Consider the following 25996-nt stretch of genomic DNA (forward strand, 5'->3'; position numbering starts at 1 on the left):
GATGTCTTGCTCCTATCTCTGGCAAGGGAACCATCAAGGCTACAGACTCTTTAGTACTTCTTTCTGCTTTTCATGTACCCAAACTAAATACAAATTTGTTATCTGTAAGCAACCTAACTACGTCTTTGAACTGTTGTGTAACCTTTTTTCCTTCCTACTGTATTTTTCAGGATCTGGAGTCTCAGAAAGTGATTGGGAGTGGCCATGAGGTGAACGGAATATATCTGTTGGACACTCCTGTTCAGGGCCATGGACAACCTGGAAAAGTTGCTTTTGGATCTACATCTTCAGAGTTTATTAGTTGTCATGTTATGTCATTTTCGTTTGGGTCATTTTTCTTTTTCTGCATTGAGTCATTTATTCCTAGAACTATTCAAGGGAATTAATTTGTCTAGTCTTCATTGTGAGTCTTGTGAGTTGTCAAAACATTGTAGAAGCAGTTATCCTTCAAGTAATAAAAGATCTTCTCCATTCCATATTGTGCACTCTGATGTATGGAGGCCTTACCACTTACCTTCTATGGGTGGCTACAAATATTTTATTTTGTTCATTGATGATTTTTCACGATTCACTTGGATTTTTTTGATAAAGTCCCGTGATGAAGTTCCCAGATTTGTGAGGCCTTACCACTTTGATGTGTGGAGGCCTTACCACTTACCTTCTATGGGTGGCTACAAATATTTTATCTTGTTCATTGATGATTTTTCACGATTCACTTGGATTTTTTTGATAAAGTCCCATGATGAAGTTCCCAGACTTGTGAGGCAATTCCATGAATTTGTTCTAACCCAATTTGATACCAGAATTAAAATTTTCAGATCCGACAATGCAAAAGAATATATTGAGAAAAACCTAACCTGTTATCTCACTGTTTGGGGGTTATTCACCAAAGCTTCTGTGTTAGGACCCCAGAACAGAATGGAATTGCTGAAAGAAAAAAATTGGCATATTGTTGAAGTTGCAAGAAGTATCCTGTTTGCCTCACATGTCCTTACAAAATTTTGGGGTGATGCTGTTCTCACTGCAACCTACCTAATCAACCATATGCCATCCAGGGTATTGGAGTTTAAGTCTCCCTTCAGTTTTCTTCATCTGGGCAAGGACCTTTTTCCTATTCCACTCCGTGTCTTTGGCGGCACTTGTTATGTACATATATATATATATTTATTTTGATCAATACTAATTTCATTAATTCACCAAAGAGGTTACATAAGGAAGACAAACACACTTATCTTCCAAGTACAATCAAGAAAACAAAAGAATAGGTAGAGACAAAAAATTACAACTTAGCCCAAAACATTGAATCCCTTTCTGCCCCTTGTTTAGCTAAACCATCAGCTAGAGAATTGGCTGATCATTTGACCCAGCATATTTTAACTTCCATCTCCCGCACCAGCCACTCAAATTTCCTCCTCTGATTACTGTACCTCCATAAACCATTGCTGTCTGCATTCAGCCACTCTTATCACCACCTCCGAATCCCCTTCAATTAAGAGTTTTCTGACCTTGGCTTTCTGGACTCCTTCCATAACTGCAAAGATCTCAGTTCTAAGGGAGTCACTCACTCCAATTGGGCCTGAGAACAAGGCAAAAATGACCCCATTCTCATCCCTAAAGACACCCCCCAGTTCTTGATTGTCCAGGGTTCCCCCTACCACTCCCATCAATATTTAATTTCATGAACCCAGCAGGTGGAGGTGTCCAAGACACACTCTGACTTGGTCTGTGTGCACTTTGCTATTTCACCCCACTTCCTCAACATGTCATCCACTGTGTAACCTGTGAATAGTTCCAAAGATTTCAGCCACTGTACAGCCCTAAAATGAATGATAGCCTTTAGTTCTTCCACCCCTCTCTCAGCCGCTGAGAATATCCTAAAGTTTCTTTCTTCCCATATTTCTTCACCTCACAGGAGCTTTTTTATGTACATATTCCAAGTGTCGAGAGACATAAATTTGAACCAAAAGCCCACAAGTGTATTTTCCTTGGTTATTCCCCCACACAAAAGGGTTGTTTTGATCTGAAGGCTGGAACTCGGTATGTCTCAATGGATGTCACCTTTGATGAGCTTTCTCCTTTTTATGATTCTTCCTAGGAGAGGCATTGTTCAAAGGGGGAGAATTTGTCACAGTTGTTTGCTCTTCCCCTTCGTGTCCCAGTTGAGCCTTCCTTTGAGCCTCTTCCTCCTTCAAATGAGTCAAGGGAGGATCAGCCATTTCATTCTCATTCCATTGTTCCTATCCCTCATCCATTACCTCCTCGTCCTCTTTTTAATCCTAGGTTGTACCAACGACAGAGAACTAGAAGTGAGCAGGTTGTTTCCCCTACACAACATGAGCCTCCTGCACTTCTAGTCATAGAAGAGACAACATGTACTGATATAGCCCCTTTGGAGCCATCCTTCCCAGACCTTGATATCCCTATTGCTATTAGGAAAGGAAAAAGGAAATGTACTACACATTGCATTTCCAAACACCTTTCTTATAGTTTGCTCTCTCCTTCATATTTTGGCTATCTTTCTTTTGTTGCTTCTAACCCAATACCCAAGTCTGTATCAGAAGCTCTTACTATTCCAGAATGAAGGGATGCTATGAGAACAAAAATTGATGCCCTACACAAGAATTACACTTGGAAAGTGGTTGATTTACCTGAAGGGAAGGAACTAGTAGGTTGTAAGTGGGTTTTTTACCATCACATATCATGCTGATGGCACCATTGAAAGGTACAAGGCTAGGCTGGTTGCAAAAGGTTATACACAGACATATGGGATTGACTATCTGGAGACCTTTGCTCCTATTGCAAAGATGACTTCTATGAGAGTTTTGCTATCTTTGGCTGCACACTCAAACTGGCCACTTTACTACCTGGATGTAAAGAATGCATTTCTGAACGGAGAGTTACATGAGGAGGTCTATATGTCTCTTCCTCCAGGGATGTATGAAACAGATATGAAAAGGAAAGTCTGCAAGCTTAAGAAGTCACTTTATGGACTTAAACAGTCCCCTAGAGCATGGTTTGAAAGGTCTAGGGTTGTCCTTGTTAACTTTGGCTATGTATAGACTCAGTCTGATCATACCCTCTTTGTGAAGAGGAGAGGATCTTTGGCTGTATATCTGATTGTGTATGTTGATATTATTGTGACTGGTAATGATGTATTAGGGATTAATGATCTTAAATCTTTCCTTCATACAGAGTTTGAGATCAAAGATCTAGGGGAATTGAGATACTTTCTTGGCATAAAAGTTGCTCGATCTAAGGATGAGATCCTTATCTCTCAGCGAAAGTATGTACTTGACTTGCTCTTTGAAATAGGGAAGATGGGTGCTAGACGAGTTGCTACTCCTATTGATACTGCTCACGAGAACCCTGGCCATGTTTATTGCAGTCACACATGGAGAACATCTCATCCTCTGCATAGTATTATGTAAGGGGGAGATGCTCCCAATTCACGGAGGGTGGTGTATTATGAGTAGGCGTGGGCAGGAGATCCGGAGTCCTATTGATATGAGTCATAAATTCTCTGCCTTAGATGGAGTATTGTTGAAAGATAAGGGAGTCTTCCAGAGGCTACTTGGGAAACTACTCTATCTATGCATGGCTCGGCCAGACATTGCATATGCTGTTAGTTGCATTAGTTAGTTCATGCATGCTCCCAGGGACACTCACATGGTAGTAGCAGAACGAATTCTGTGTTATTTGAAGGGTTCTCCTGGAAAGGGAATTCTATTTGCTAAGCATGGTCATATGAAACTTGAAGCCTAAACAGATGCTGAATGGGCCAGAAATATTGATGACTGTAGCTGTAGCTTGGTGGCAGGTAATATTGTTTCTTGGAGAAGCAAGAAACAATCAATTGTTGCCAGATCTTCAACCGAAGCTGAACGCAGAGCCATGGCTCATGGAGTTTCTGAACTGCTGTGGCTTTGATCCTTGATGGAGGAACTGGGTATTGAGCATGATAAGCCATTGATGTTATACTGTGATAATTAGGCTGCCATCAACATTGCTCACAATTCAGTGCAACATGATAGAACCGAACATATTGAAGTTGACAGACACTTCATTCGAGAAAGAGTGGTTTATGGAGAAGTTCGTCTACCTTTCATCACTTTTGAAGGACAGTTAGCTGATTTCCTCACCAAGGGCATTCCCAAGGCTAAACTTCAGCATGATACTGGCAAGCTTGGCATGATTGACATCTATGCTCAGTTTGAGGGGGAGTGTAGAGAAGATGGGCCAAATGGCCTATAGGCTGTTTGTCTTATTTTATCTTTTTATGTTCTTTGCTGTAATGGGCCTCAATTTGGGCCTTTATTTTTCTTATGTTATGTTTTTAATTATCTACCCAACTAGGGACCTCTCTGTAAATTACTAAAGTTTAAGTTAATGAAATAGGATTAGGGGTGTAAGAGGAGATTATGTTCGAAATCTCTCTCTGAACCCTTATTGCCGCCACCTTCTTCTTCCTTTTCTCTCTTCTTGAAACCTGATTTCTGCTACTCTAAATCGATTCTCTGCAATATTTTAAACAATCCTTTCATTTCAAAAGGCTGTTTTTCTTCTATAATATATATGACAGTTTTATAATATATAGTATATAGTTTTTATATATGCATGTATTAATTGGGCCAAGCTTTTTATTGGTTGAGTTTGAATAACTAATTGAGCTTACCCCAAGGTTTGAACTCGACTCGAGCTCGATTAGAATCGAACTCGAATTGAGCCTAATCGAATTCAAGCCCGAACTATTCGATTGGAGCTCGATTTGATTGCAGCCCTAGTTTCATCCATAGAACCTGCCTTATATTACCCTTGTTCGTGTAGTGCTGTGTCAAAAAGTTCAATTCCTTGTTTAATATGGGGAATTTGTGTCAAAGAAATTGCAGTGCATCAAAGGGGACATTGCTGCAAGGGTTTTGGCATATAGCTGAGTTTATTGCACCAAACTTTATGTAAAGCTTTTCCATGTGTCATCTTCATGATAGGGAAACCTGTATGATGTGTGGTAGTAGGCCCTTCTTGAAATATATTTGGGGTTTGGATGTAGACAGAAGGATCAAGCCCATAAACCATGGCAAGATCGTGTTGGCATTGATGGAAGACGAGTGATTCAGTGTAGTTGTATCAAACATGAAATATGGTAATCTTGTTCCCCGTAGCCAAGGATTTTTATTTGGGGGGGGGGGGGAAGTGCGCCATCTGAGTTCTCTCTCTCTCTCTCTCTCACCCCTCTTGATCTTTTGCCATAATCACTGCTTTTATAGATTGGAAAATTCTAACATATACTGTGCCACATTGAACATGAAGAAGATACCTTGGATAAACAAGAGAACAACTATCAAATTATACAATGATTTTTTTTTTCTGTTTCTCTAGCATCCTAGATCTGCTCATTCAGTGCCGGCTTTTGGATATCAAGTTGTAGAAAGGCTCTGGATAATTTAATATTATAGATAATATGTTGTATGGGTTTCTTGATATTAGCTTATCAGTTACTGACATACGTGGTTGTGCATTATCCATGGTGTCTTTTGTGGAGCACTTGCCTGTTTATTTACTGGGCCTCCAAGAAAACTTTCTCCATTTCAATGTTTGCCACATACATAGAATAGTAGTACAGTACCAACAGGGAAAAACATCTTCAACTCTTCATATGCTACTGCTTAAATTATAGCTTTGCTTTGCTTGTCACAATTCAATAAATGATACTATGCTGCTCCATTATTATTCTGCGAAGTGATGTTAGAGCTATGAGCTCAGCTGCGTTACAATATTTATCTTGGTGTTTCACAATCTTTTCATTTTGTGAAAGTAGGAAATGCACCCTTGATGGCCTTTTGATACTACTGGGACTTTTGTTACTGTTGCGTTCATATTTAAAAATAAGGGTGATATACAAAGCTGTAACAATTATTGTGGAAATTTTCTTTAATAAAATAATTACAATGGAATTAAACTCATGAACCACCACTATGAAACTTTTGGGGAGAATAATCGAGCAAAGGTTTTGACATGTAACAAGTATACCAGAAAATCAATTTGGGTTTATGCTAGGGAGATCAACAATGTAAGCTTTTTTCTATTAAAATGATTGATAGAAAAGTTTAAGAGAGAAGAGAGATTTTCATATAGTTTTCATTTCTTTTAGAGAAAGCACATGATGAAGTAATATAGTGGGTTTTGAAAAGACAGGAGTTCCAAATAGGTATGTGAAGTTAAATAAGGATACATATGAGGGTGCAAAAACCAATGTTAGAACACTTCTGGGAGAAGACGTTAGATTTTGCAATTACAATGGGTCTTCACCAAGGGTCAACACTTAATTCTTATTCATTTATACGAGTCATAGATGAATTGAGCAAAACATATTTAAGAGGAAGCCTTGTGATGCCTGATGTTTGTTGATAGCATATTAATCGATGAAACTTATGAAGGATCAAATGCAAAATTAAACTTATGAAGGATCGAATGCAAAATTAGATTTATGGACAAGTACATTAAAAGCAAGGGGTTTAAAATAAGTAGGACTAGAACAGAATGTATGCAATGTAAATTTAATAATAATAGGAGGGCAAATTAGGATACACTTAGGATTGAAGACCAAAAATTAATATAATGTGTGATATCTTCCATTACTTTGGTTCTCATGACAAAGGGGAAATTGGGGAGGATGTTGCTTATAGAATTAGAGCAAAATGGGCAAAATGGAGGGGGTGCATTTGGAGTCATGTAATAGGCGAATACCATTCCAGCTTGAAGGAAAATTCTATAAAATAGTTGCCAGTCCAACTATGTTGTATGGAGTAGGGTGTTGGGCAGTTAAGAAATAGCATGTCCAAAAAATGATTGACAGAACTGTATAATCTTTAGATGGATGAGTAGTAAAACTAGAAAGTATATGATCAGAAATGAAATCATACAAAGAAACCTAGGAATAGCTCCAATAGGTGATAAAATGAGAGAGTGGACTGAGGTGGTTTGGTCATGTGCATAGAAGACTATCTGCAATTAGAAGTAATCTGTTACAAGTTGAAGGGGTTAGAAGAATTGTGGGAAGACAAAAAAGGACTTGCTGGAATTAGTAAGAAATGATTCAATTGCTCATAATTTGATGATGGAATGGTAAAACAGGTTTGTGTAAGTGGCTCTATATAGTTGGGACAAGGTTTAAATGATGATATTTTTAAACAATGAGCCATTAGCATCAAACGATTGTACATAATTGATTATTTATGATCGCATCTGTTCAAGGTAGTTTTGCGGGTTCAGAAATCAAGGAATGGTAGTTCGTTGTTTGAATTGTCCAGGAACTTTTTTTCTTTATTTTTACTAGGCAAACTTAGATGGGCGGTCTTGGTACTCATTAGGGGAGAGAGAAGCACAAGAAGGGAGACTTAATATGGAATCTTGGGTCAGCTTTGTATACTCGTGTGTGTTGGTATAGTGTGTATCTGAGTGGTGGTGAAAAGTTGAAAGTCAATATGAAAAGCAAAAAGGATTGGATCACAATCATACAATGGGAACCCGAAACCTCAACTAGTTAGTTTGCTCATTTTTCTTAAAAGCCCATTACGGTGTGGCCAAGAAAAGTATTGAATTACATTTCAAATGTTGCCAGTTTTAGACTTTTGCCATCTTAATCTGTTAATACTTCCTTTCTGATTTTATTTAGTGTTTCTTTATTCTCAAGATTCTCTGCTACTGTACTGTCTCTCATAGATTAAAGAATTACAGAATGATAGAAGATTGGGATCATATCACATGGAACAAGAACACTTTATTGCTTAAAGAAATGTAATCATTTATGGGTAATTTAATCTTATGAATTATTAGTCTAACACGTTCCACTTTGATGACCAAAATGCCCTCTAAAGAGAATGTATAACCTTTAATTATCAACTCTTAATCTTTATTTTTTTAATCCTTTTCCTCTCTTGATGGTCAGTAAGAGAGAGAGAGAGAGAGAGAGAGAGAGATTGGTGGACAAAAGGAGACGAATAAGAGAAAAGATTTGGACCTTCCATGTCTCGAGTCTACGGAGGAGAAAGGCCTTGCTGAGTGGAGTACCGTTGAGTGGCCACGATGTGCTAAGTGGTGCTCAGTATGCTTGCTCTTGGCCTTTCCTTTTCCATTAGACAAGATATTATCTTAACATGAATGGAGGTCACCCGTCTTATCTAATATTCTAATGTGTTTGTTCCTCTGTTATCTTTGACACTATTGTCCATACCTTTAGGCAAGGATGATCTTTGTCATGGATAATGCCTTGTCAATTCAGAATAATAAGAAAAAAGGCCAAAATGCTATGAAAACAGTGAACAGAAAATGATCAGGAAAGGCCATAAGGGCTTTCTTGTAACATGCATGTAACAAGCTTCATCAGCTTCCTTTCTTTCCTAAGGCTATGATAGCGAGAAGAAGCTTTGAATTGGACACAAAGGCCCCAAACCAGTAAAAAATCTATCTATTAATGTAAATATGACGAGGTAGTAGAATATGTGGACGCCTAGCCTTCGGTCCTGCCCTCTCGACTCTCGACTGACAAGTACTAGTTGTGGACCTCAAAATTTCTTATCTAAATACGTGGAGGCCTTAAAAATAAATGGACTTACTGTTTTCTGTCGATCGGTTCCATCAAAGCTTATCAAAGATTTAACTGTTCCTAGTGCCTCAGTTTTTTGTTCACGTATATCTCCAACGTTTTGGTGGGATCAAGTGGCAAAAGTGCGACAAGCCTACAATACAAATGTTGATGGGTTCTACTAGTGCCTTTACTTCCTCTCTTAAATTGGGTTTATTGGAGGAAACACCAATTTATTTTTGTGCATGGCTTCGGGTCAACCATTTTTTACTATATGGCGATAGATCATAGACATTTAGCTTGCCTTTATTCAAATGCCAATCATCCTCTCTCCCTCGTGACTCTGTCTGTGTGTATTCAAGGTTAATCATCTGGGTTAAGGCTAAGGCATGTCATTGAACAATGTTTGTATTGTTGTTTACCAAAAAAAATGTCTGCATTAGTTGCTTGGTTTCCAAGAAAAAGAAACACCATAAAAATTTCAGTTTAACAAACAAAATACAGTAAGAGATTGGTTCAAGATTTCATTTTAGTATATATCTATACTACTATTAAAAGTGTCAATGAGAGTGAAACTTTTGTTTGAACAAAATGTCCCAATTTTTGAATTTGGTCATTTTTTAATTGTAAGGTGTAATTCAAAATTTTGAACAATTACTTTTCTTCTCATTCAAATCACCATCATTAAGTCTTATATTTAAGGTATTAACTCTCATACATTCATTGAATCCTATTCTTGATTAGAATACCCCTATTTTTGAAATTGGTCCCTCTTTAATTGTAAGGGAACATAATATAATTTGAATTATTACATTTCTCCTCATTCAATTCACTCTTATTAAGTATTATGTTTAGAATATTAACTTTCATTCTTTTGTTCAATCCTATATTAATTAACCATTAATAATTGTCTTTATTGATGATAGAACAAAATACAAATTAAAAATCAACCCAAAAAATGGAATTGTTTTCCTATTTGGTGGTCAATCAATAATTCAATCTTTTGGGTTAAAATGTGTCAACTCTTGATGTCACAGTTAAGCAATAATAAAAATTAAAAAACGATGAAAATACACAAAAGTAAAAAATACAAAAAAATTATAAAAAATATTTGAACATTTCTTTAATATCATATATTCATCATATTAAGTGTGACAACAAAGAATAATTTTTATACATAAAAAATATAAAAAATAATTGTAAAAAATTTTGAAAGCATCTTATTTACTATCATTATAATTATTATAAAAAATTGTCACATGCAAAGCACGTACTAGTATATTTTTGAAAAACACTTGTTGTCATGTTTTATATGGAATTGTATGAGTGTTTGTATGTAATTATACATATCTTGCACATATATGTATATATTATTAATACTAGTGTAAGAGCATGTGCTATGTACATATGTACGAGTAAGTGTTAACCATATATGACATATGGTATTTGGATATTTAATTTTTATGACCTACATGAAACCCAAGGCAAACATCCACCGTGTATAGTATAGATTTATATTAATATAAAAATACATATTTTTACTTTAAGAACCTATCATATCTAGAATCCAAATTAATTATTGGTATATTAAGTATTCTATGAAAATTGTATTTTCTTTTAAACTTTTTTTGAATTCAATGCATTCTATTTTTTCTTGTTTGATTTTGAGGACATTCAGATTTAATGTGTATTATAAGAAAATATAAATGTTGACAGAACTTTCTTACAAGGTTTCCAAGGCAAGGTTTTTTGTATTTATTGTTGTAACTAATGACTTTATTTTAACCATAGGAAGGGAAGGTTACCTTGTTTTTTTTTTTTTCTTTGTTGGTAGGAAAGAGGTTTAATGATATGGTCAACATTCATTGATAAATTGATTTATTTAGGTTTAGTGCTATAAAGTCATCAGAAGCTATGGGTCATCTATAAACATATAAGGCCTTGTTCGTAACAATGCAACTTACTTGGGTAAGTACACTAATAAAATGATATTTTTATTCACAAAAAGTAACTATTAAAATGGGTAAAGGGGCCCATTACTTAATGCAAAAAGAACGTAGGAAAGTTGGTTAATGGGAAAAAACTACTCATTGACCAACTTTCCCATTTATATTTACATGTAAACGAATGGGGCCTAAGAGGAAAGAAAGAAAGAAGGGAGAATGACTGATCAGTCCAGGTCAGAATTTTCTATCCCCACTGTACACTGTACGGGGGATGAATCCTGACCATGGAGGCTGTCATTCAGAATTCTACATTGGGTTGCAGTGTACTTAACTCAAGAAAGGAGGAAGAAAAATAAAAGGTTGAAAATAAAAAGAAAATGCTCCATGCGTCAATGCCCACTGAGCTGAGAATACCCTCAACCCGTTCCTCTTACCAGAGAAAACTGGGTTATGCAAACTGTTCGACCTGTGTTTTTGAAGTAAATCCAAGGGATTATCCTGTGGCATCTGATAAATCAATCTGGGTTGATTGATGAATGCTTTTCCTTACAGGGAGAAACCCACAAGGCCAACACTCTATCTGGATAATAAGGCCTATTCCAACGATATTTATAAAATAGAGCGCCAGTAATGCAATAAATCAATAACATATTATCAATTTATCACTACAAGGACAATTACGGAGTTGACTTTGCCAGTTAATATAATGAAAACCTATGCACTGAAATCCTAAATACTCTATTTTCAATTGCTTGTATGACAACATCGTCATTTTGTGTCCAGTCCACAAGCATTTAATAATCTTCGTCTCAGTTTAAATTCTTTTATTATCTTAATATTCACTCACTTAACCCAACGCTAATTTCCACCTTTTTCTGTTGACAACTGAATTCAAACAACTATATTCCTATTCTATTTTTTACCTTCCTCGTTCCTTTGCTTATATAACAGCAAAGCCCTTTGCGTTTCATCATGCACCTTCGCAGTATTTGATTCAACTCTTCACCTTCTTCAATACCCATTCTGGTTGTCACCATGAGTAGGCTTCCAACTTGTTCATTCAACTTCTTGAAAATCTCAACTCTGCTCCTCCTCCTCTTCCTTGTTCTTCTTCCTTCCTCGGTATCTGGAGAGTGTACATGTGATGCCAAAGAAAATAACCGTGGCACAGGGGAGACCATTAAATATAAAGTAGCTGGTATTGCTTCAATTCTAATTTCAGGTGCAATTGGGGTCTGTATTCCAGTCTTAGGGAAGGCAATCCCAGCTTTACATCCTGAGAATGATATTTTCTTTATCATCAAGGCCTTTGCAGCAGGTGTGATCCTAGCAACTGGGTTCATACATATACTACCCAATGCGTTTGAGAAATTAACATCACCATGCCTCAAAGGGAAGGCATGGCAGAATTTTCCCTTCACAGGGTTCATTGCAATGATGTCTGGAATTGGGACGTTGATGGTGGACACTTTGGTCACTGGTTACTATAAGAGATCAAACTTCAGTAAGGCTCAGCCACTGAATGGAGATGTGGAGAGAGCTGGTGAGCCTGTGGATCATGTTCATGTTCATACACATGCCACACATGGTCATGCACATGGGTCGAATTCAACTTCTTCAGATCTTCTCCGGCATCGTATCATATCACAGGTATTCTTCTTTTCTCTCGTGATTTTATTCCTATTTCATTCCAATGGGTTGTTGGAAAATCCTGTGTTTTATCTGGGTTTTTAATTGTTGGTATTGTTTCTATATTTTTTTCTTCATAAATCATGGTTTGCAGTGAATAATTTTCAGTATTCTTGCTCTATTTTCTTCTTTGTTATATTTTTCAGTATTTCTATTCAGATTTAAATGGTTCCCTCTTTTTCTTGAATATAATAGATTCAGATTTCAGAGCTCCTCCTACTTTTTCTTTTTCATCCTTGAGTTCTTGTTCCAGTGGTTTTGAATTTTATCCTAAAGAGCTTCATTATTGATAGATCAATAGTTGTGGTAACAGGTTTTGGAGTTGGGGATCGTGGTACACTCTGTGATTATTGGGATTTCATTGGGCACTTCTGAAAGCTCTTCTACAATAAAGCCTCTTATTGCTGCTTTGTCCTTCCATCAGTTTTTTGAGGGAATAGGACTTGGTGGTTGTATCACTCAGGTATCAATTCTAATAGCACTTACTTTATTCTGTTGATCTTCTCTGATCAGTTTCAATGTATCCTTTTAACTCTTCTTCAGAACCACCAGTTCCTTCCTATGGGGGAGTTGGGAAAGTATCTTATCTTATAATTAAGCTGTTACATCAGTTGCACAGAATCATTCTTGAACACTGTAACAACTTGGTTTAGTTCCTTTCCAAAAAGTAAAGTATATGGAAGACAAACATCTTGGGTAAAAAACTATAAAAATCTAACAATAGAACTAACTGAAGATGAAAAAGGACAGTTTAGTTCCTTGTAACTGTTCTTAAATCCTCAATCATTCTGCTCAGCTAAAAACAAAAACCATTACAGTGAAAGCTTTTTCAAAGCAACTGACTGAAGATGAAAAAGGACACACTAGCACATGGTTTCATCTGCAGGGTCCTCTTTACGGTTTAAAGCTTTTCCTTTTAGCCTTTTAGGCATCTCTTTCAGTGTGAGAAATATGGTTCCAGTAGTTAGTTAATAACTCAAAACTATGTTAGTAGATGAGTTTGAAACTTTTTGGGGATACATGCATGCATGGAGCAGGGTTTACTTGACACCTGATCCCCTGTGAGCACGATCCTGTTAGAAAACCCATCTTCCCTACTTCGATGTATGCCACGTGTCAATTCAAGTGGGAAAACACGGACTGGATTGGGTCAGCCCTTCCCCATAATTTCTACTTTGAAAAGACAGTGGTTCTGGTGCATATATGCATGGAGGGACAAGTGGGGCAGTAGCCTACGATTATGTTAATACTTAATAGAATAGCACAGGGGCTCTGGGACCTGTTTTGGAGGCTTATGCAGTTGCTTCTTTGACGTTTTTAAATAAATGCCAAAGCATGAAGAAGCCAATCATGCACGTTTGGTGAGAAAGGGAAATTCAGTGTCGGCTTCTTCAACACTGTTTGGAGGGATATCCTTTGGCCACTTCTTAGCTTTGGTGAATTTTAATCTTCAAGACATAAGAAAGCCATAAAGCAATGTTTGGTTTGAAAAACTATGGAGTCAGAGGTGGTTATTCAATCACTTAAATTGTTCACCTCAACCACCTTTTTTGTAGCTTTGCTTAATTTTCGGTTTTTTTTTTTTTACTTCAAAAAAGCATTGTATACACAAAGCAATCTGAAAATCAGTTTTAAGAGATGTATTATGTTATGCTTTATGCATGGGTATGTTGGAAAAATTAAGATACAACATAAATACATTAGGGAGTCAAAGAAATCCCAAAATAAAATACATCAATAAGACTTAACTCTAAGTTGTAGATGGCTATAAACAAGGTAGTATATACACATAAGAACCATATGCTTTGATGGTTTATGTGAAGTTTCTCTTAGAAAACCAATATAATACAATTATTATTAATACTAAAAAAATAAAGATTTTGATAATTTATCAAAATAAAAATTTTTTGACACAGACATTAACAAGAGAAAATTCTGGAAGTCAAAATTCAGAACATATGTGTGATATGATTGCTATGTAATTAAATCTTGTTATAAGGGTTTCTTTGTTGCTTCTTAACAAAGGGTTGTAGTAGCTTGTGAGAGTCCAGGGTCATCCGTCATCAAGTAGTAGGACCTGGGGTCATAAGATATGCCAATATAAGGAGGGTTGTATCGTCACGGTTCACTCACATAGCCCAAAGTCTATGATTTTTTTTTTTTTCAATTTTATGTGGTTTTCTTGAACTTTTTCATACAAATATTAAAATCCTTCCTATCTTTTCAGAAAGGACTGAAACCTCCCTTATTAGGTGATGCCATTGAACAAATACCTACTCCTCCATTAGCAATCTGTGGAGATCAATTTGCATATGACGTATATTAAATGTGGCTGAAATTTTTTCAGTTTCCAATTTTACCTCTCCATGGTCCCTTTAGCAAGCAAGAAAGGAATATCAAAGAAGAATTGAATATCGTTGCTTCTAATTATTTCTGATGGACGTTGAAACCATGATGGGTGAGGTATGAATGGGATGATCTAGGAATGAAAACAATTTTCAATAGAGTAAACAAAATAAAGCCTAGTGTTTGATCTTTTATCTTAGTCAAATATGATAACTACAAGTAGAAAGAAACCTATCAACAGAGCATGGGATAAAGAGTATAAAGAAACATTTGGGAAATGTTTTCTGGTGGGATTAGAAAGTTTACAGGTCACTTTTCTAGTGAGAGAGATTCCATTGTTTAGAAACTATGCATGACCCCGTCCTAAGTACGGACCCATGATCTGAATTATTATTTCATTTTTTTTAAATATTCTATATTAGAAATTTTGAACCATCTATTTGTGGTAGTTTTAATGGGTCTTATTATATGCTTCTTCTTCGGTTGAGGATGCATTTATTAATTTAAATATTTTGAAAGAGTAATTTGAATTTTAAATTTTATTTGAAAAATATAATTAATTAACCACTTTTAAAATATTGTTTTATGAAAATTAAAGTGCCACGTGTTTGAATAGGAGGCTTCAGCCTAACTACCACCTTCCTTTAATATATAGATAATATATTTGAAGAATGGAGGGAGTCTAGGCCCTGTTGGCCAATTTTGTTGGTATAGCATGATGGAATGGCATAAAAAATTGGCCATTCTGGCTAGGGGTACAATTCGGGTTGACCTAAATTAATATTTTACACTATGTCAGATTCGGGTTTTGAGCTGGGTCCATTCAAATTTTGGTAAAATCTAAAACCTATCAAACCCAACTCACCCAAGTTGCACTCCTAAATTTCCAGCCCTGCCCTATATCGATATATATTTCCCAAAAACTAATATGTATTGTATTGTCTGATATACAAACATACATACATATATATACCCCAATCTAAGCTTTTAGAAGCCGCAAAATGGACATTCTGATGAAACTATCTCACTTAGCTTCTCCGAAACAGCTCAATCAATGCAGAAGCCCTCCCAAATAGGCTCTTAATAACAAAATCAATTGCTTGACTCTTTCCATATGCTAACTCTAAATTTGTTAAAAACAAGACGTGTACAATGGACTATATACCCCAATCCAAGGTTTTTAAAACCGATTCAGACAACGAACTGGTCAGGGGTCCGGTTCCTGGGTTGAACGGTTCGACTGTTCGAACCGAATGGACGACCCATTCTGACAAAAAAAAATAAAAAACAGTCAAAATCGTTGAACGATTCAGCTGTCCAGATCAGCGATTTACTGACCAAATCAACGTTTTTAGCAAAAATCTAGTTTTGAGAAAAATCGGAATCGATCACTTGACCGATTCCCCTTTTTCCGATCCGACCATCTGGTCCGGTCCGGTCCGATTTTGAAAACCATGCCCCAATCACAAAAAAGTGAAAAACACTCAGCTTCTTAAATTGAGAGTTGAAACAGGCAGACAGCCTATGAAATGAGCCCTTAGATTACTTGTAAAAGAAGTTGTTTGGCTCAACTACCACTGGTTCATTCATTCTCTTTCTATTATTATTGATATGACGGTTAATATATATATATATATATATATATATATATTCTGAAACAAGCATCTCTAATTGTATATTTTTATACTATTAAAGAAATAGACCAGCTTACTAGTTGACAATAGAAGAGAAAAAAGGGGCAAGTGGTTATGTTGTTTACATCAGTGATGAAGCTGAAGGCTAAATAATTTAGTATTAATTTTGAATTGCAGTTATAAGATAAAGAAACATTCTTTTTTTGCAAATGCTGTCTGCAGGCGAGAATCAAGAGTAGTGCGGTGGCAATTATGGCAGTCTTTTTCTCTCTCACCACCCCAGTTGGGATCGCTGTGGGTATAGGAATAACAAATGTGTATGATGCAAATAGCTCAACCTCTCTCAGTGTTGAAGGGGTCTTTGACTCTGCATCATCTGGGATCCTGATTTATATGGCTCTTGTTGATTTGCTTGCAGCTGATTTCATGGACCCCAAGATGCAAAGCAATGGAAGGCTTCAGATAATTGCTAACATCTCACTTCTTTTTGGGGCTGCTTGTATGTCTATCCTGGCCTATTGGGCTTGATTGTTCCTTTCAACCCAATATATAACTATACTACTTCCATTAATTCATGTTACTATTTTAAAATATATAGATTATTTCTTCTGTATTATATATAATACTAGTGGGAACCCATGTGGCACGGTCTTTATAACGCAAAATTGAAGTAGAAAGGGCCTTTATGACATTTTTAATTGATCTAAATCAATCTAAGCCAATTCAAGTATTATATTTTTAAGTTATGCTTAATTGTTTTAACAACAATCCAAATTGAAACCCTAGTGAGAGCGACTAATTTCGCATAGGAATGCCAATGGGACTTGACTCACCCCTACATGATCAGGTTAGGGTCAAGCTTATTAGGGTGTATCGTCACGTTAGAATTTTGATTATTTAACCCAAATAAGGTGTAGGTTTGGCTAACCTGGCTAACCCAAATAACAAAATTTTCAATTATTAATTTGAATAATTAAAAGTCTTATAATTTAAGTTTCACTAAATTAAATTGCCATAGTCAGTAATTTTTATTAATTAAATTACCAAAATTACTAATTATTGCTCAAAAATTGTGGTAAATATCAAAATTACTAAAAATGTAAAAAATAAATTTATACTTATTAAAATTAGTTTTCCATTGAAAACTATCAAAGAATTTTAGTTATTATCTACTAATATCATTAAATATTAATAAATTGACTAAAATTACTTAAAAAAATAAATAACTAATTATTGCTAAAAAATTACTGATAATATCAGTTATGGAAAATGTAAAAAATAAATTTGTATTTATTGAAATACTGATAATTTTAATTATTAAATTTTTATTTATTAATATTTTAAGTAATTATTGATTTCAATAATTCATTTTCAAAAATTTCTGAAATCAAATTACTAAAATCTACTTTTCAACATGTAATTTTTAGTAATTAAAATTCCAATTTAGCAAAATTACAGAAAAATATAGTTTAGGTATTAATATTTACTGAATAATATTCAATAATATCAATAATTATTGAAACTGATCTGGTTTCACAAATTAATTTAACTACCCAAAGTATAAGGTAAACGGTTGGAATTAATCAAAGAACAGAGAGAAAGATGGTGCTGGAATGAAAAAAAAAAGAGAAAAATCCTAAAACCTCTTAAAATCCTAGCTACTCAGTAATCACGTTCTCGGAAACTCTATTCCTAGATACATTCATTCATCCAAAAAATGGGATTATACCTGATGACTCGACAGTTCAGGAGTTGTGGGAAAGGGGAATGGGAGTATGGGGGGTTTGGAGAAAGGAGAGGCCGTCTGATGGACCACCTTGTTTTATATATAGGATAAATGCGTGTCACTTAATGACCTTGGATCTCTCTTTATGATCTTATCTCCCATGACATGAAAGGGTGGGGACCTTAGGTGCTCTATACCCTTGTAACCTGAGCCTCTAGTTTCATGTGACCTGATGTGGTAATCAATTCATTCCCATATCTTATGATCTTATTTGCCAAAAAAAAAAAACCAGAAAAAAAATGGTGTCTATCCTAATGCCCATTAAACCTCCAAGTTTCAACTATTGTTAGGTAAATTTACAGTGCAGTGGGTGCACTTAATTAGGTCAGGTTAGGTAGAAACCTTTCAGCCAAGCTAGATAGCTTGTGTATCAACCTAGTGTTGCCTTGTGTTACTTGAGGGATACGTGCAAATTAGAGCTGTTCATGGGTCGGGTTGGGCTGGTTTAATAGATTTTTCTTTTCAATTGATCTGACCTGGTCAGGTTACTTAAAGAGCAAACCAAAACTGATCTGCCATTAAGTAAAATCGACCCAAACATGAAGGGTCGGTTTACCGGTTTAATTGATTGGTTTATCATTGGATTCAATGCGACTTGGTCCAATGCATACCAAAACTAGAAGATTCAATTCAAGTTTGATTTTTGACTCATTACACACCATGATTAAGGCTGCATTTGCCATTTGGCATTCATAGATACTCAAAAGACCAATGGGCTTGTGATGGGCTGAATGGTTCGGCTACAGGATAGGGATTACCTAGTTAGGGAAAGACTAGGAAATCAGAAGCTAACTAACTCGGTTCAGTTCACTTCGGTTTTGGTTTTCACACATGAAAACCTAAATCGAACTGAATTATCGGTTTATTCCTCTTCACAACCCAAATCCGACCTATGGTGATGAAAAACTGACCAAATTGGGTTGGGTCGAGCCGGTTTGGTCGGTTTGACATTGTTTGTGAACAACCCTAGCACAAACACGTGCATATGAGATAAAAAATATGGTGAAAAAACTCAAATATCACTTATGCATCAGTCATGTTTGGGTGATGGTTGGGTTGGCCAAGGATGCCATCTAGCAATCTTTGTGGTTGTCCCCTCTCTCAAGCCACGTCGATACCACGCGTAATGGTAGGGCTTGACTAAGAAGGAGTGTCATGTATAGACAAGGAAGCGGACTCCACTAGGGAAGAGGAAACCTCTCGAAGACCTCGGCGGACGCCCTCATCCTAACAACCCCGAAAGCACTATCCATCTGGGACATGGACACCCAACTATAAATAGGTATTCCCTCCTCTAGGTAAGGGACTTTTTGGAAGAACATTCTTTAAATACCTCTCTGTACTATCTTCTTGGCCTGGACTAGCATTATCTCAACCTGCTCGGCCCGACCACATCTTTCTCTACCCAACTGACTTGACCGTCGGAGTACCTACCTGGGGAACAATTCCTTGGGCCTTTAACCTTTCTCTTGGTTGTAGATCTCGGTGCACGGCTTTGTCCTTCCACCTTGGCTTCGTCCAATTGGCAAGACTATTTGATTGTGTCCTCGGATCGAAACATCTCGAATCAGGTAGCATCAGATTGGTGCCGTCTGTGGGAAACAAACAAAAAGTCATTTCCCAAACCCCTCTCCGTGCACTAAAAACAACCATGCCTAAGAATACATCCAACCAATTTGAAGCCCATTCCCCATCTAGGGGATCCTTCCCACTTCGCAGCTCTTCTCCTCGAGAGCCCCATCATCAGACAATGGTCGACCCCACACAGTTCCTCACCATACAGTAGAAAGTTGACCGTATCCTCATCATGATGGAGACGATGGGAAACTAGCGCACTAGCGCACGCAACCTAAGCCAGTTAGTTGCCTTGCCGCGCAGGTGCTTGCCACGATCGATCCTCGCATCGAGGATTCCAAAAGGTGCCACATAGGTTGGCACGGGGCCCAGTCTGACCACAAGTGTCCACAGCCATCTTGGAGGTCTGACCCCCCAACTCGGCCTCATGTGCGTGACACCTGCAATAAATCACATCGCTCTGACACAAGGGTTCTAGTGTGAGAACGACTTGGCTAGTGCATGCAACAACTTCCAATCTTGATAGCCGAATCCAGATTAGTCCAAGATTGGCAAGCGGCTCCAAAAGAAGAGAAGTCCATCAATGTGGTTCCAGTGGAAAGGGACGCCAAAATCAGGAACCTATGAAAATGATTGGCCAAGCTTGAACACAACCAAACGGATCGCAGTACGGCTCCTATGGTGGCCCAACCAATAGAGCAATGTCACAGTCAGTAGCCTACAAAAGAGCCCGTCTTCGTCCAAGAAATCGTCGACGAGCTTCTTCCAGCCAGATGACGACCTCCTCAGTTTGAGAAGTATGATGGGGCCTCGGACCCAAATGACTATATTGAAGGGTTCAAGGCGATTATGATGCTACACAGCTCCTTCGAGGGCCTCATGTGCAAGGCCTTTGTCGCCACCCTCCACGGAGTCACTAGATCCTGGTATGCTTCCCTTCCATCCGGTCCATATCTTCCTGAGAACAGCTGGAGACACAGTTCCTGGCATAGTTCACTACCAACCAAAGGCACTTGAAGACATTGGCCAGCCTCATGCAAGTACGACAGAAGAAAGGAGAAACCTTGAGGGAATACTTGGCGAAGTTCAATGCTGAGGCCCTCCAAGTCCGAACTTTAGACTAGTTGGTGGTCGTGATCACCATCATGAGTGGGTTGTGTTTCTCGATGTTCAACTTCTTTTTGCAAAAGAACCCTTCACCCAACCTGACCATGCTCATGAAAAACCTACAAAAGTATATGGATGTCGAAGAAGTCCAAGCACTACGTAGGGAGAATGAAGGCCAGCATAACCGAAAGTGCTGAGGCCACGATGGCTAAAGATCGGACCGAGATGCCAAGAGGCAAGATCACTGACCTAATCGCAGATTGGGGACCTTGCCATTGAACATATCATAACTTCACTCCACTCAACGCTCCACGGGCCGACATATTGATGCAAATTCGCGACCACAACTTCGTCAAGTGGACAGAGAAGATGAAAACCCAAGGAAACAAGAGAAATCGAGACAAGTATTGCAATTTCCACCGATACCATGGCCACAACACAGAAAGTTGCCAAGACCTTCGCCACCACCAAGAAGACTTCGTCTGACGCAGATACCTTTGTGGGCAAGAGCATAAACCCAGAGAAGAACTGAACTGCACCGACGAGCCCCTAGCCTGAGCTCCCACGGTTGGGGTCATCATCGTCATCTTAGGTGGGATGAACCTTAAAAGGGGAAACTAGGCACAGGAGCCAAAGTGTCAAGACTAAGATGTACACACGACAATCGGTGTTGAGCACTAACGACGACTAGGCTATACAAATTCAATAAATAAAGAATTTTCTTCAAGCACAAACGATCAAGTGCCCGCAAATAACTTGGCTGAACTCTAGTGGCCGAACTCCGCGTTGACCAACAATCGCAACGTGACAACCACACGAAAGACCCGATCGACTACAAACGGTTGAGGCCATAACAAGCCCCCGACTAGAACCATGGGAACAGCATCCCCGCCACATTATGGCAAGAGGACGACCATTGAACTTCGTGCACCCTCCCAACTTGTAGCCGGAGCAAAGCTAACCGAGGACCACAGCTAGCCCAATCAAAGAGCATGAAGCTCTCCAAGACTAGGTGCCACTGAGCTCCTCGACAATGTTGAGAGCTTGAAAGCACCTCGGCCAGCATAAGACCAAGGCCACAAAGCCGAAGACCTTAACCAACATAAGACCGAGTCCACTAAGTCAATGACCTCGGCCTGATAAAAATTACTGATAATATCAAAGTTACGGAAAATGTAAAAAAATAAATTTATATTTATTGAAATAAATTTTCTAATAAAAATTTACTAATAATTTTTATTTATTAATATTTTAAGTAATTATTGACTTCAATAATTCATTTTTAAAAATTTCTGAAATCAAATTATTAAAATCTACTTTTCAACAAGTAATTTTTAGTAATTAAAATTCTAATTTACCAAAATTACAGAAAAGTATAGTTTAGATGTTGATATGTACTGAATAATATTCAATAATATCATAATTATTGAAACAAGTCTGGTTTCACAAATTAATTTAACTACCCAAAGTATAAGGTAAACGGTTGGAATTAATCAAAGAACAGAGAGAAAGATGGTGCTGGAATGGAAAAAAGAGAAAAATCCTATAACCTCTTAGAATCCTAGCTACCCACGTTATCGAAAACTCTATTCCTATATACGTTCATCCAAAAATTGGGATTCATGTCAATTACCTGATATACAGCTTTCCATAACGAAGTGTGAGGTGGAATGAGGGAGATTGATGACTCAACAATTCAGGAGTTGTGGGAAAGGGGAACGAGAGAGAACAATATGGGGGGTTTGGAGCAAGGAGAGGCCATCTGATGGACCACCTTGCTTTATATATATAGTATTGATGCGTGCCACTTAGGGGTGTTCTTTTTTCAGATTTTGAGAGGGGGAAAAGTTGGTCAATAGGATTTTGGTTCCCATTAACCAAGAATTTCATGTTCTTTTTTTCAGATTTATGTGGGGATCAGGGAAAGTTTATTTTCCTGGGTATCACTTAATATCCATCTCCTAGGTGGATAAATAACTTTTCCACTTAGGGGGAAAGTTGCCAATACTTGAATGGGACAAAAGTGCCCCTTTTAATAATGGATTTTTATAGCTAAAATGGTCATTACCTTATTTACATGAGAAATAAAAGAACATGAATAAATGCACTTATTTGGACAAATGTTTCCTAGGAAAAACTTACCAAGATAACTGCATTTACTTAGATAAATAACTTGCGGTGCCAGTGGGTGCTCTTAGTTAGGCCAGGTTAGGTAGAACCTTTCAGCCAAGCTACAGAGCTTGTGTCTCAACCTAGTATTGCCATGTGTTACTTGAGAGGGACACGCACAAACGCATGTGCATATGAGATAAAAAATATGGTGAAAATATTCTTGAAACAAAGAAAATAAAAACTCAAATAGGATTATCATTCACTTATGCATCGGTCTATCTGAAAGTATGTTTTAATAGAGCTTTGAGATAGGATCCAAAGTAATTAAAAAAGGGAAAAATATGATTGAGCCGAATACAAGGTGCTCACACAGTGTAGTGCTCCGTGCTCATGAAAAACCAAAAATCCGAGAAAACTGATAGAAATTGAAAAACCAAACCGAAAAAAAATGTGGATAATCAAATTGACCGGTTTGGTCATTTTTCAAAAAAATTGTTTTCGATTCGGTAAAGCAAGGTGGTCCACATCATCATGTTTCTCTTTGCTCTAAACCCTCTTTCTTAATTTCCTTTTTTTTTGAATTTTTTATTTTTTCAATTCCATGTAATTGCCCATTAAACCAATAAGAAAACATAAGTTAAATTTTCTTTAACAACCAATAGATAAAGAAAGAGGGATTTGCTTTTGTAATGTCTAGCCTAGTGGAACTACTGTCGTCCATGTTCTCCTAAATTTTCTTTAATTCCTATTTATTTCCTAAATTATCTCTAATTCCTACTTATCCACTCCCCCACTTTTTATCTATATCTATTTAAAAAAGTTTGAATTAAAATTTTTAAGAATTACTTAAATATTATAATGAAATTACATAATAACTTTAAAATATTTGTTAAAAACACAAAAAACAATTATAATAGATTTAATAATATTCATATAAATTAATAATTTTATGTTTTTACAAAATTCATCACGAAATTATGTACTAACAATTTAAATTATAATTTTATGGATTATTTACTTTAAATGTTATTCAAGTAATAAAAATTTAACATGAAGAAGTAAAATATAATTTAAACAATTATATAACAAAATATTTAATATTATGTAATAACTTTAAAATAAATAAAATTAAAATAACAAAAAGTTTTAAATATTTTACATATTATTTAAATATTTAAATAACCAAATATTCTGAATAACAAAATATTTAAAATAACTAAATTTAAAATAACAAAATTATGTAATAAATTAAAAAATTTCCCCAAAAGTAGAAAATAATTGTAATTAATTTCATATAATTCAAATTAATAATAATTTAATATTTTACAAAATCATTAACAAAATTATGTAATAATATTATAAATTATAATTTTATGGATTATTAAATTAAACAATTAATTAATAATTTTAAAATTTAAATAATGATATCGTTTGAATAACTAAATAATGTCATAAATAACTAATTTCACTTGTAACAATTAATAATTCTAGAAAATAACTTTCAAATCAATTAATATTTGTTAATAAAAATTTTTATCTCTTAATCTACATTTATTATATATTTATATATATATAATTAATATTTATTGTATTTTCCGTAATTATTTATTATAGTTTTGTGATAAATATATTTTCAATAGTTACGTATAAATATATTTTGTTTTTTCTTTTAAACATAGTTATTTCAATAATTATTGGAGATTAAACTACTTTTTTTAACTTTTTAAATTCAATTTATTGTACTTATTGTATTATTGTATTTTTGTAATAAATTTACTTTTAGTAATTATGTATTTTTGTTCTAATTTATTGATTAATATTTGTTATAGATTAAACTTTTATTTGATATTACACTATTTATTACTAATTTAATATATTTTTAGTATTTATTGTATTTTTGCAATTATTGTAATTATTATATTTTTATTAATTAGTTATTTATTGTATTTTCATTATAAATTTATTTTCTATAATTGTGTATTTTCACTAAGCAGTTTCAAATGTTATCGTAGATTAAACTATTGTTATTTGTTAGTGATTAGACTATTAATTTAGCTGAAATTAAGAGTTTTCACGGGTCGATTCAGTTTGGTTTCGTGATGTTGCCAATTGGAGAGTTGGTCAGCCAAAACTAACTTACCATTAGTGAAAACCCGCCAACTCGGGTTGTATCGGTTTGGTTGGTCAGTTCAAAAAAATGTAAACTTAAAAATTAAATTTAAATTCAAAAAATTACTATGGTATTATTAAAAATATAAATTCAAAAAAGAAATTTACGATATAAAATATTTTAGACTAAGAAATATGAGATTTTTTTCACTTTTATGTATTAAAAAATTATATTTAAAATATAAAATATTAATATATATCTATGGTTGGGTCAGTTTGGTTTTGGTTGATTTACAAATGGCCAAACCGAAATTGACCCAACTTGGTCGTGTTGGGGAATTGCTGAACCAAAGCCAATAAGAAATATTAGAAAACCAACCAATTCAAGTTGAGTTGGGTTGGGTTGGTTGGTTTCATCGGTTTGATGAACAACCCTAGTTGAAATTAACTACTGTTATTTTTATATTGTAAAAAATATTAAAAGTAGTGTATAAAATATAAATAATTAATGATTTAAAAAGTTAAAATATAAAACAATTGTATACTGTGTTTCTATTGTTTAGCTTTCACTTAACATAGCTGGTGCGTTGCACGGGTCCCTGCAAAATCCTCTTTTGAGCTTTTTTACTTTAACAAAAACCTCGCCATAGTTTTGAAAAAAAACTTGTAGTTATCTCCTTTTCATCTTTGTCTTAGTAATGGAGACTTGTAATTTAGGAAATTGTCTTTACCACTAAGGTTGTAATTGGATTGGATTTGGAAAAATTTGAATTTGATCTGATTATTGAAAACTTGCACCCAAATTTGATCAGATTTGATGATGATCTCATATCAAATTTGAATCATAATGAACTTAGATCAGATTCAGATTTAATCCAACTCTAATTTAATTTTTAAATTACAAAAAATTCAAAAGTTAATTACTTTTCAGTTTTTATATATAATAAATTAATGCAAATTAATACTTTGAATTTATTGTATATATAAATTCATATAACATATATAAAAATATTTTTTTTTTATAATTTTAAATATAATTATATAAAATTTATATATTAAAATCAATAAATATTATAATATAAGTGGATTCAGATGGAGTTAAATCCAAATT

At 35.4% G+C, this 25996-nt stretch overlaps 2 protein-coding genes across 11 annotated transcripts in view; both read left to right on the plus strand.

Annotated features, from left to right (window-relative positions):
- AAH (allantoate amidohydrolase) overlaps positions 1 to 7813 on the plus strand; it is a 35697-nt gene extending 27884 nt beyond the window's left edge. For 8 of the 9 annotated variants that reach the window (XR_016078579.1, XR_016078581.1, XR_016078580.1 and 5 more), the window contains one exon: positions 171 to 474. Coding sequence is in view for 2 of the 9 variants with exons in the window: in XM_088891374.1 (XP_088747500.1) it covers positions 171 to 192 (22 nt within the window). In the remaining 7 variants the exon portion in view is untranslated. Of the gene's footprint in view, positions 1 to 170; positions 475 to 7734 lie in introns of those variants that run through there. The other variant, XM_088891373.1, reaches the window with a different exon arrangement.
- Positions 7814 to 10983: 3170 nt separating this feature from the next.
- On the plus strand, positions 10984 to 16818 carry LOC109114849 (zinc transporter 5-like). Of its 2 annotated transcripts, XM_019198142.2 has the most exons (4): positions 10991 to 12177; positions 12530 to 12679; positions 16419 to 16513; positions 16615 to 16818. In XM_019198142.2, the coding sequence occupies exons 1-4, from the start codon at positions 11563 to 11565 to the stop codon at positions 16616 to 16618; spliced, it is 864 nt and encodes a 287-aa protein (XP_019053687.1). In that variant the 5' UTR covers positions 10991 to 11562; the 3' UTR covers positions 16619 to 16818. The 2 variants fall into 2 exon arrangements, with proteins under 2 accessions (XP_019053686.1, XP_019053687.1); XM_019198141.2 differs by having other exon boundaries at positions 10984 to 12177; positions 16419 to 16818.
- The last annotated feature ends 9178 nt before the right edge of the window (positions 16819 to 25996 follow it).

Source organism: Nelumbo nucifera, chromosome 7 (assembly GCF_055504915.1).
Source record: "Nelumbo nucifera cultivar China Antique chromosome 7, China Antique-T2T, whole genome shotgun sequence".
Taxonomy (NCBI): Eukaryota; Viridiplantae; Streptophyta; class Magnoliopsida; order Proteales; family Nelumbonaceae; genus Nelumbo; species Nelumbo nucifera.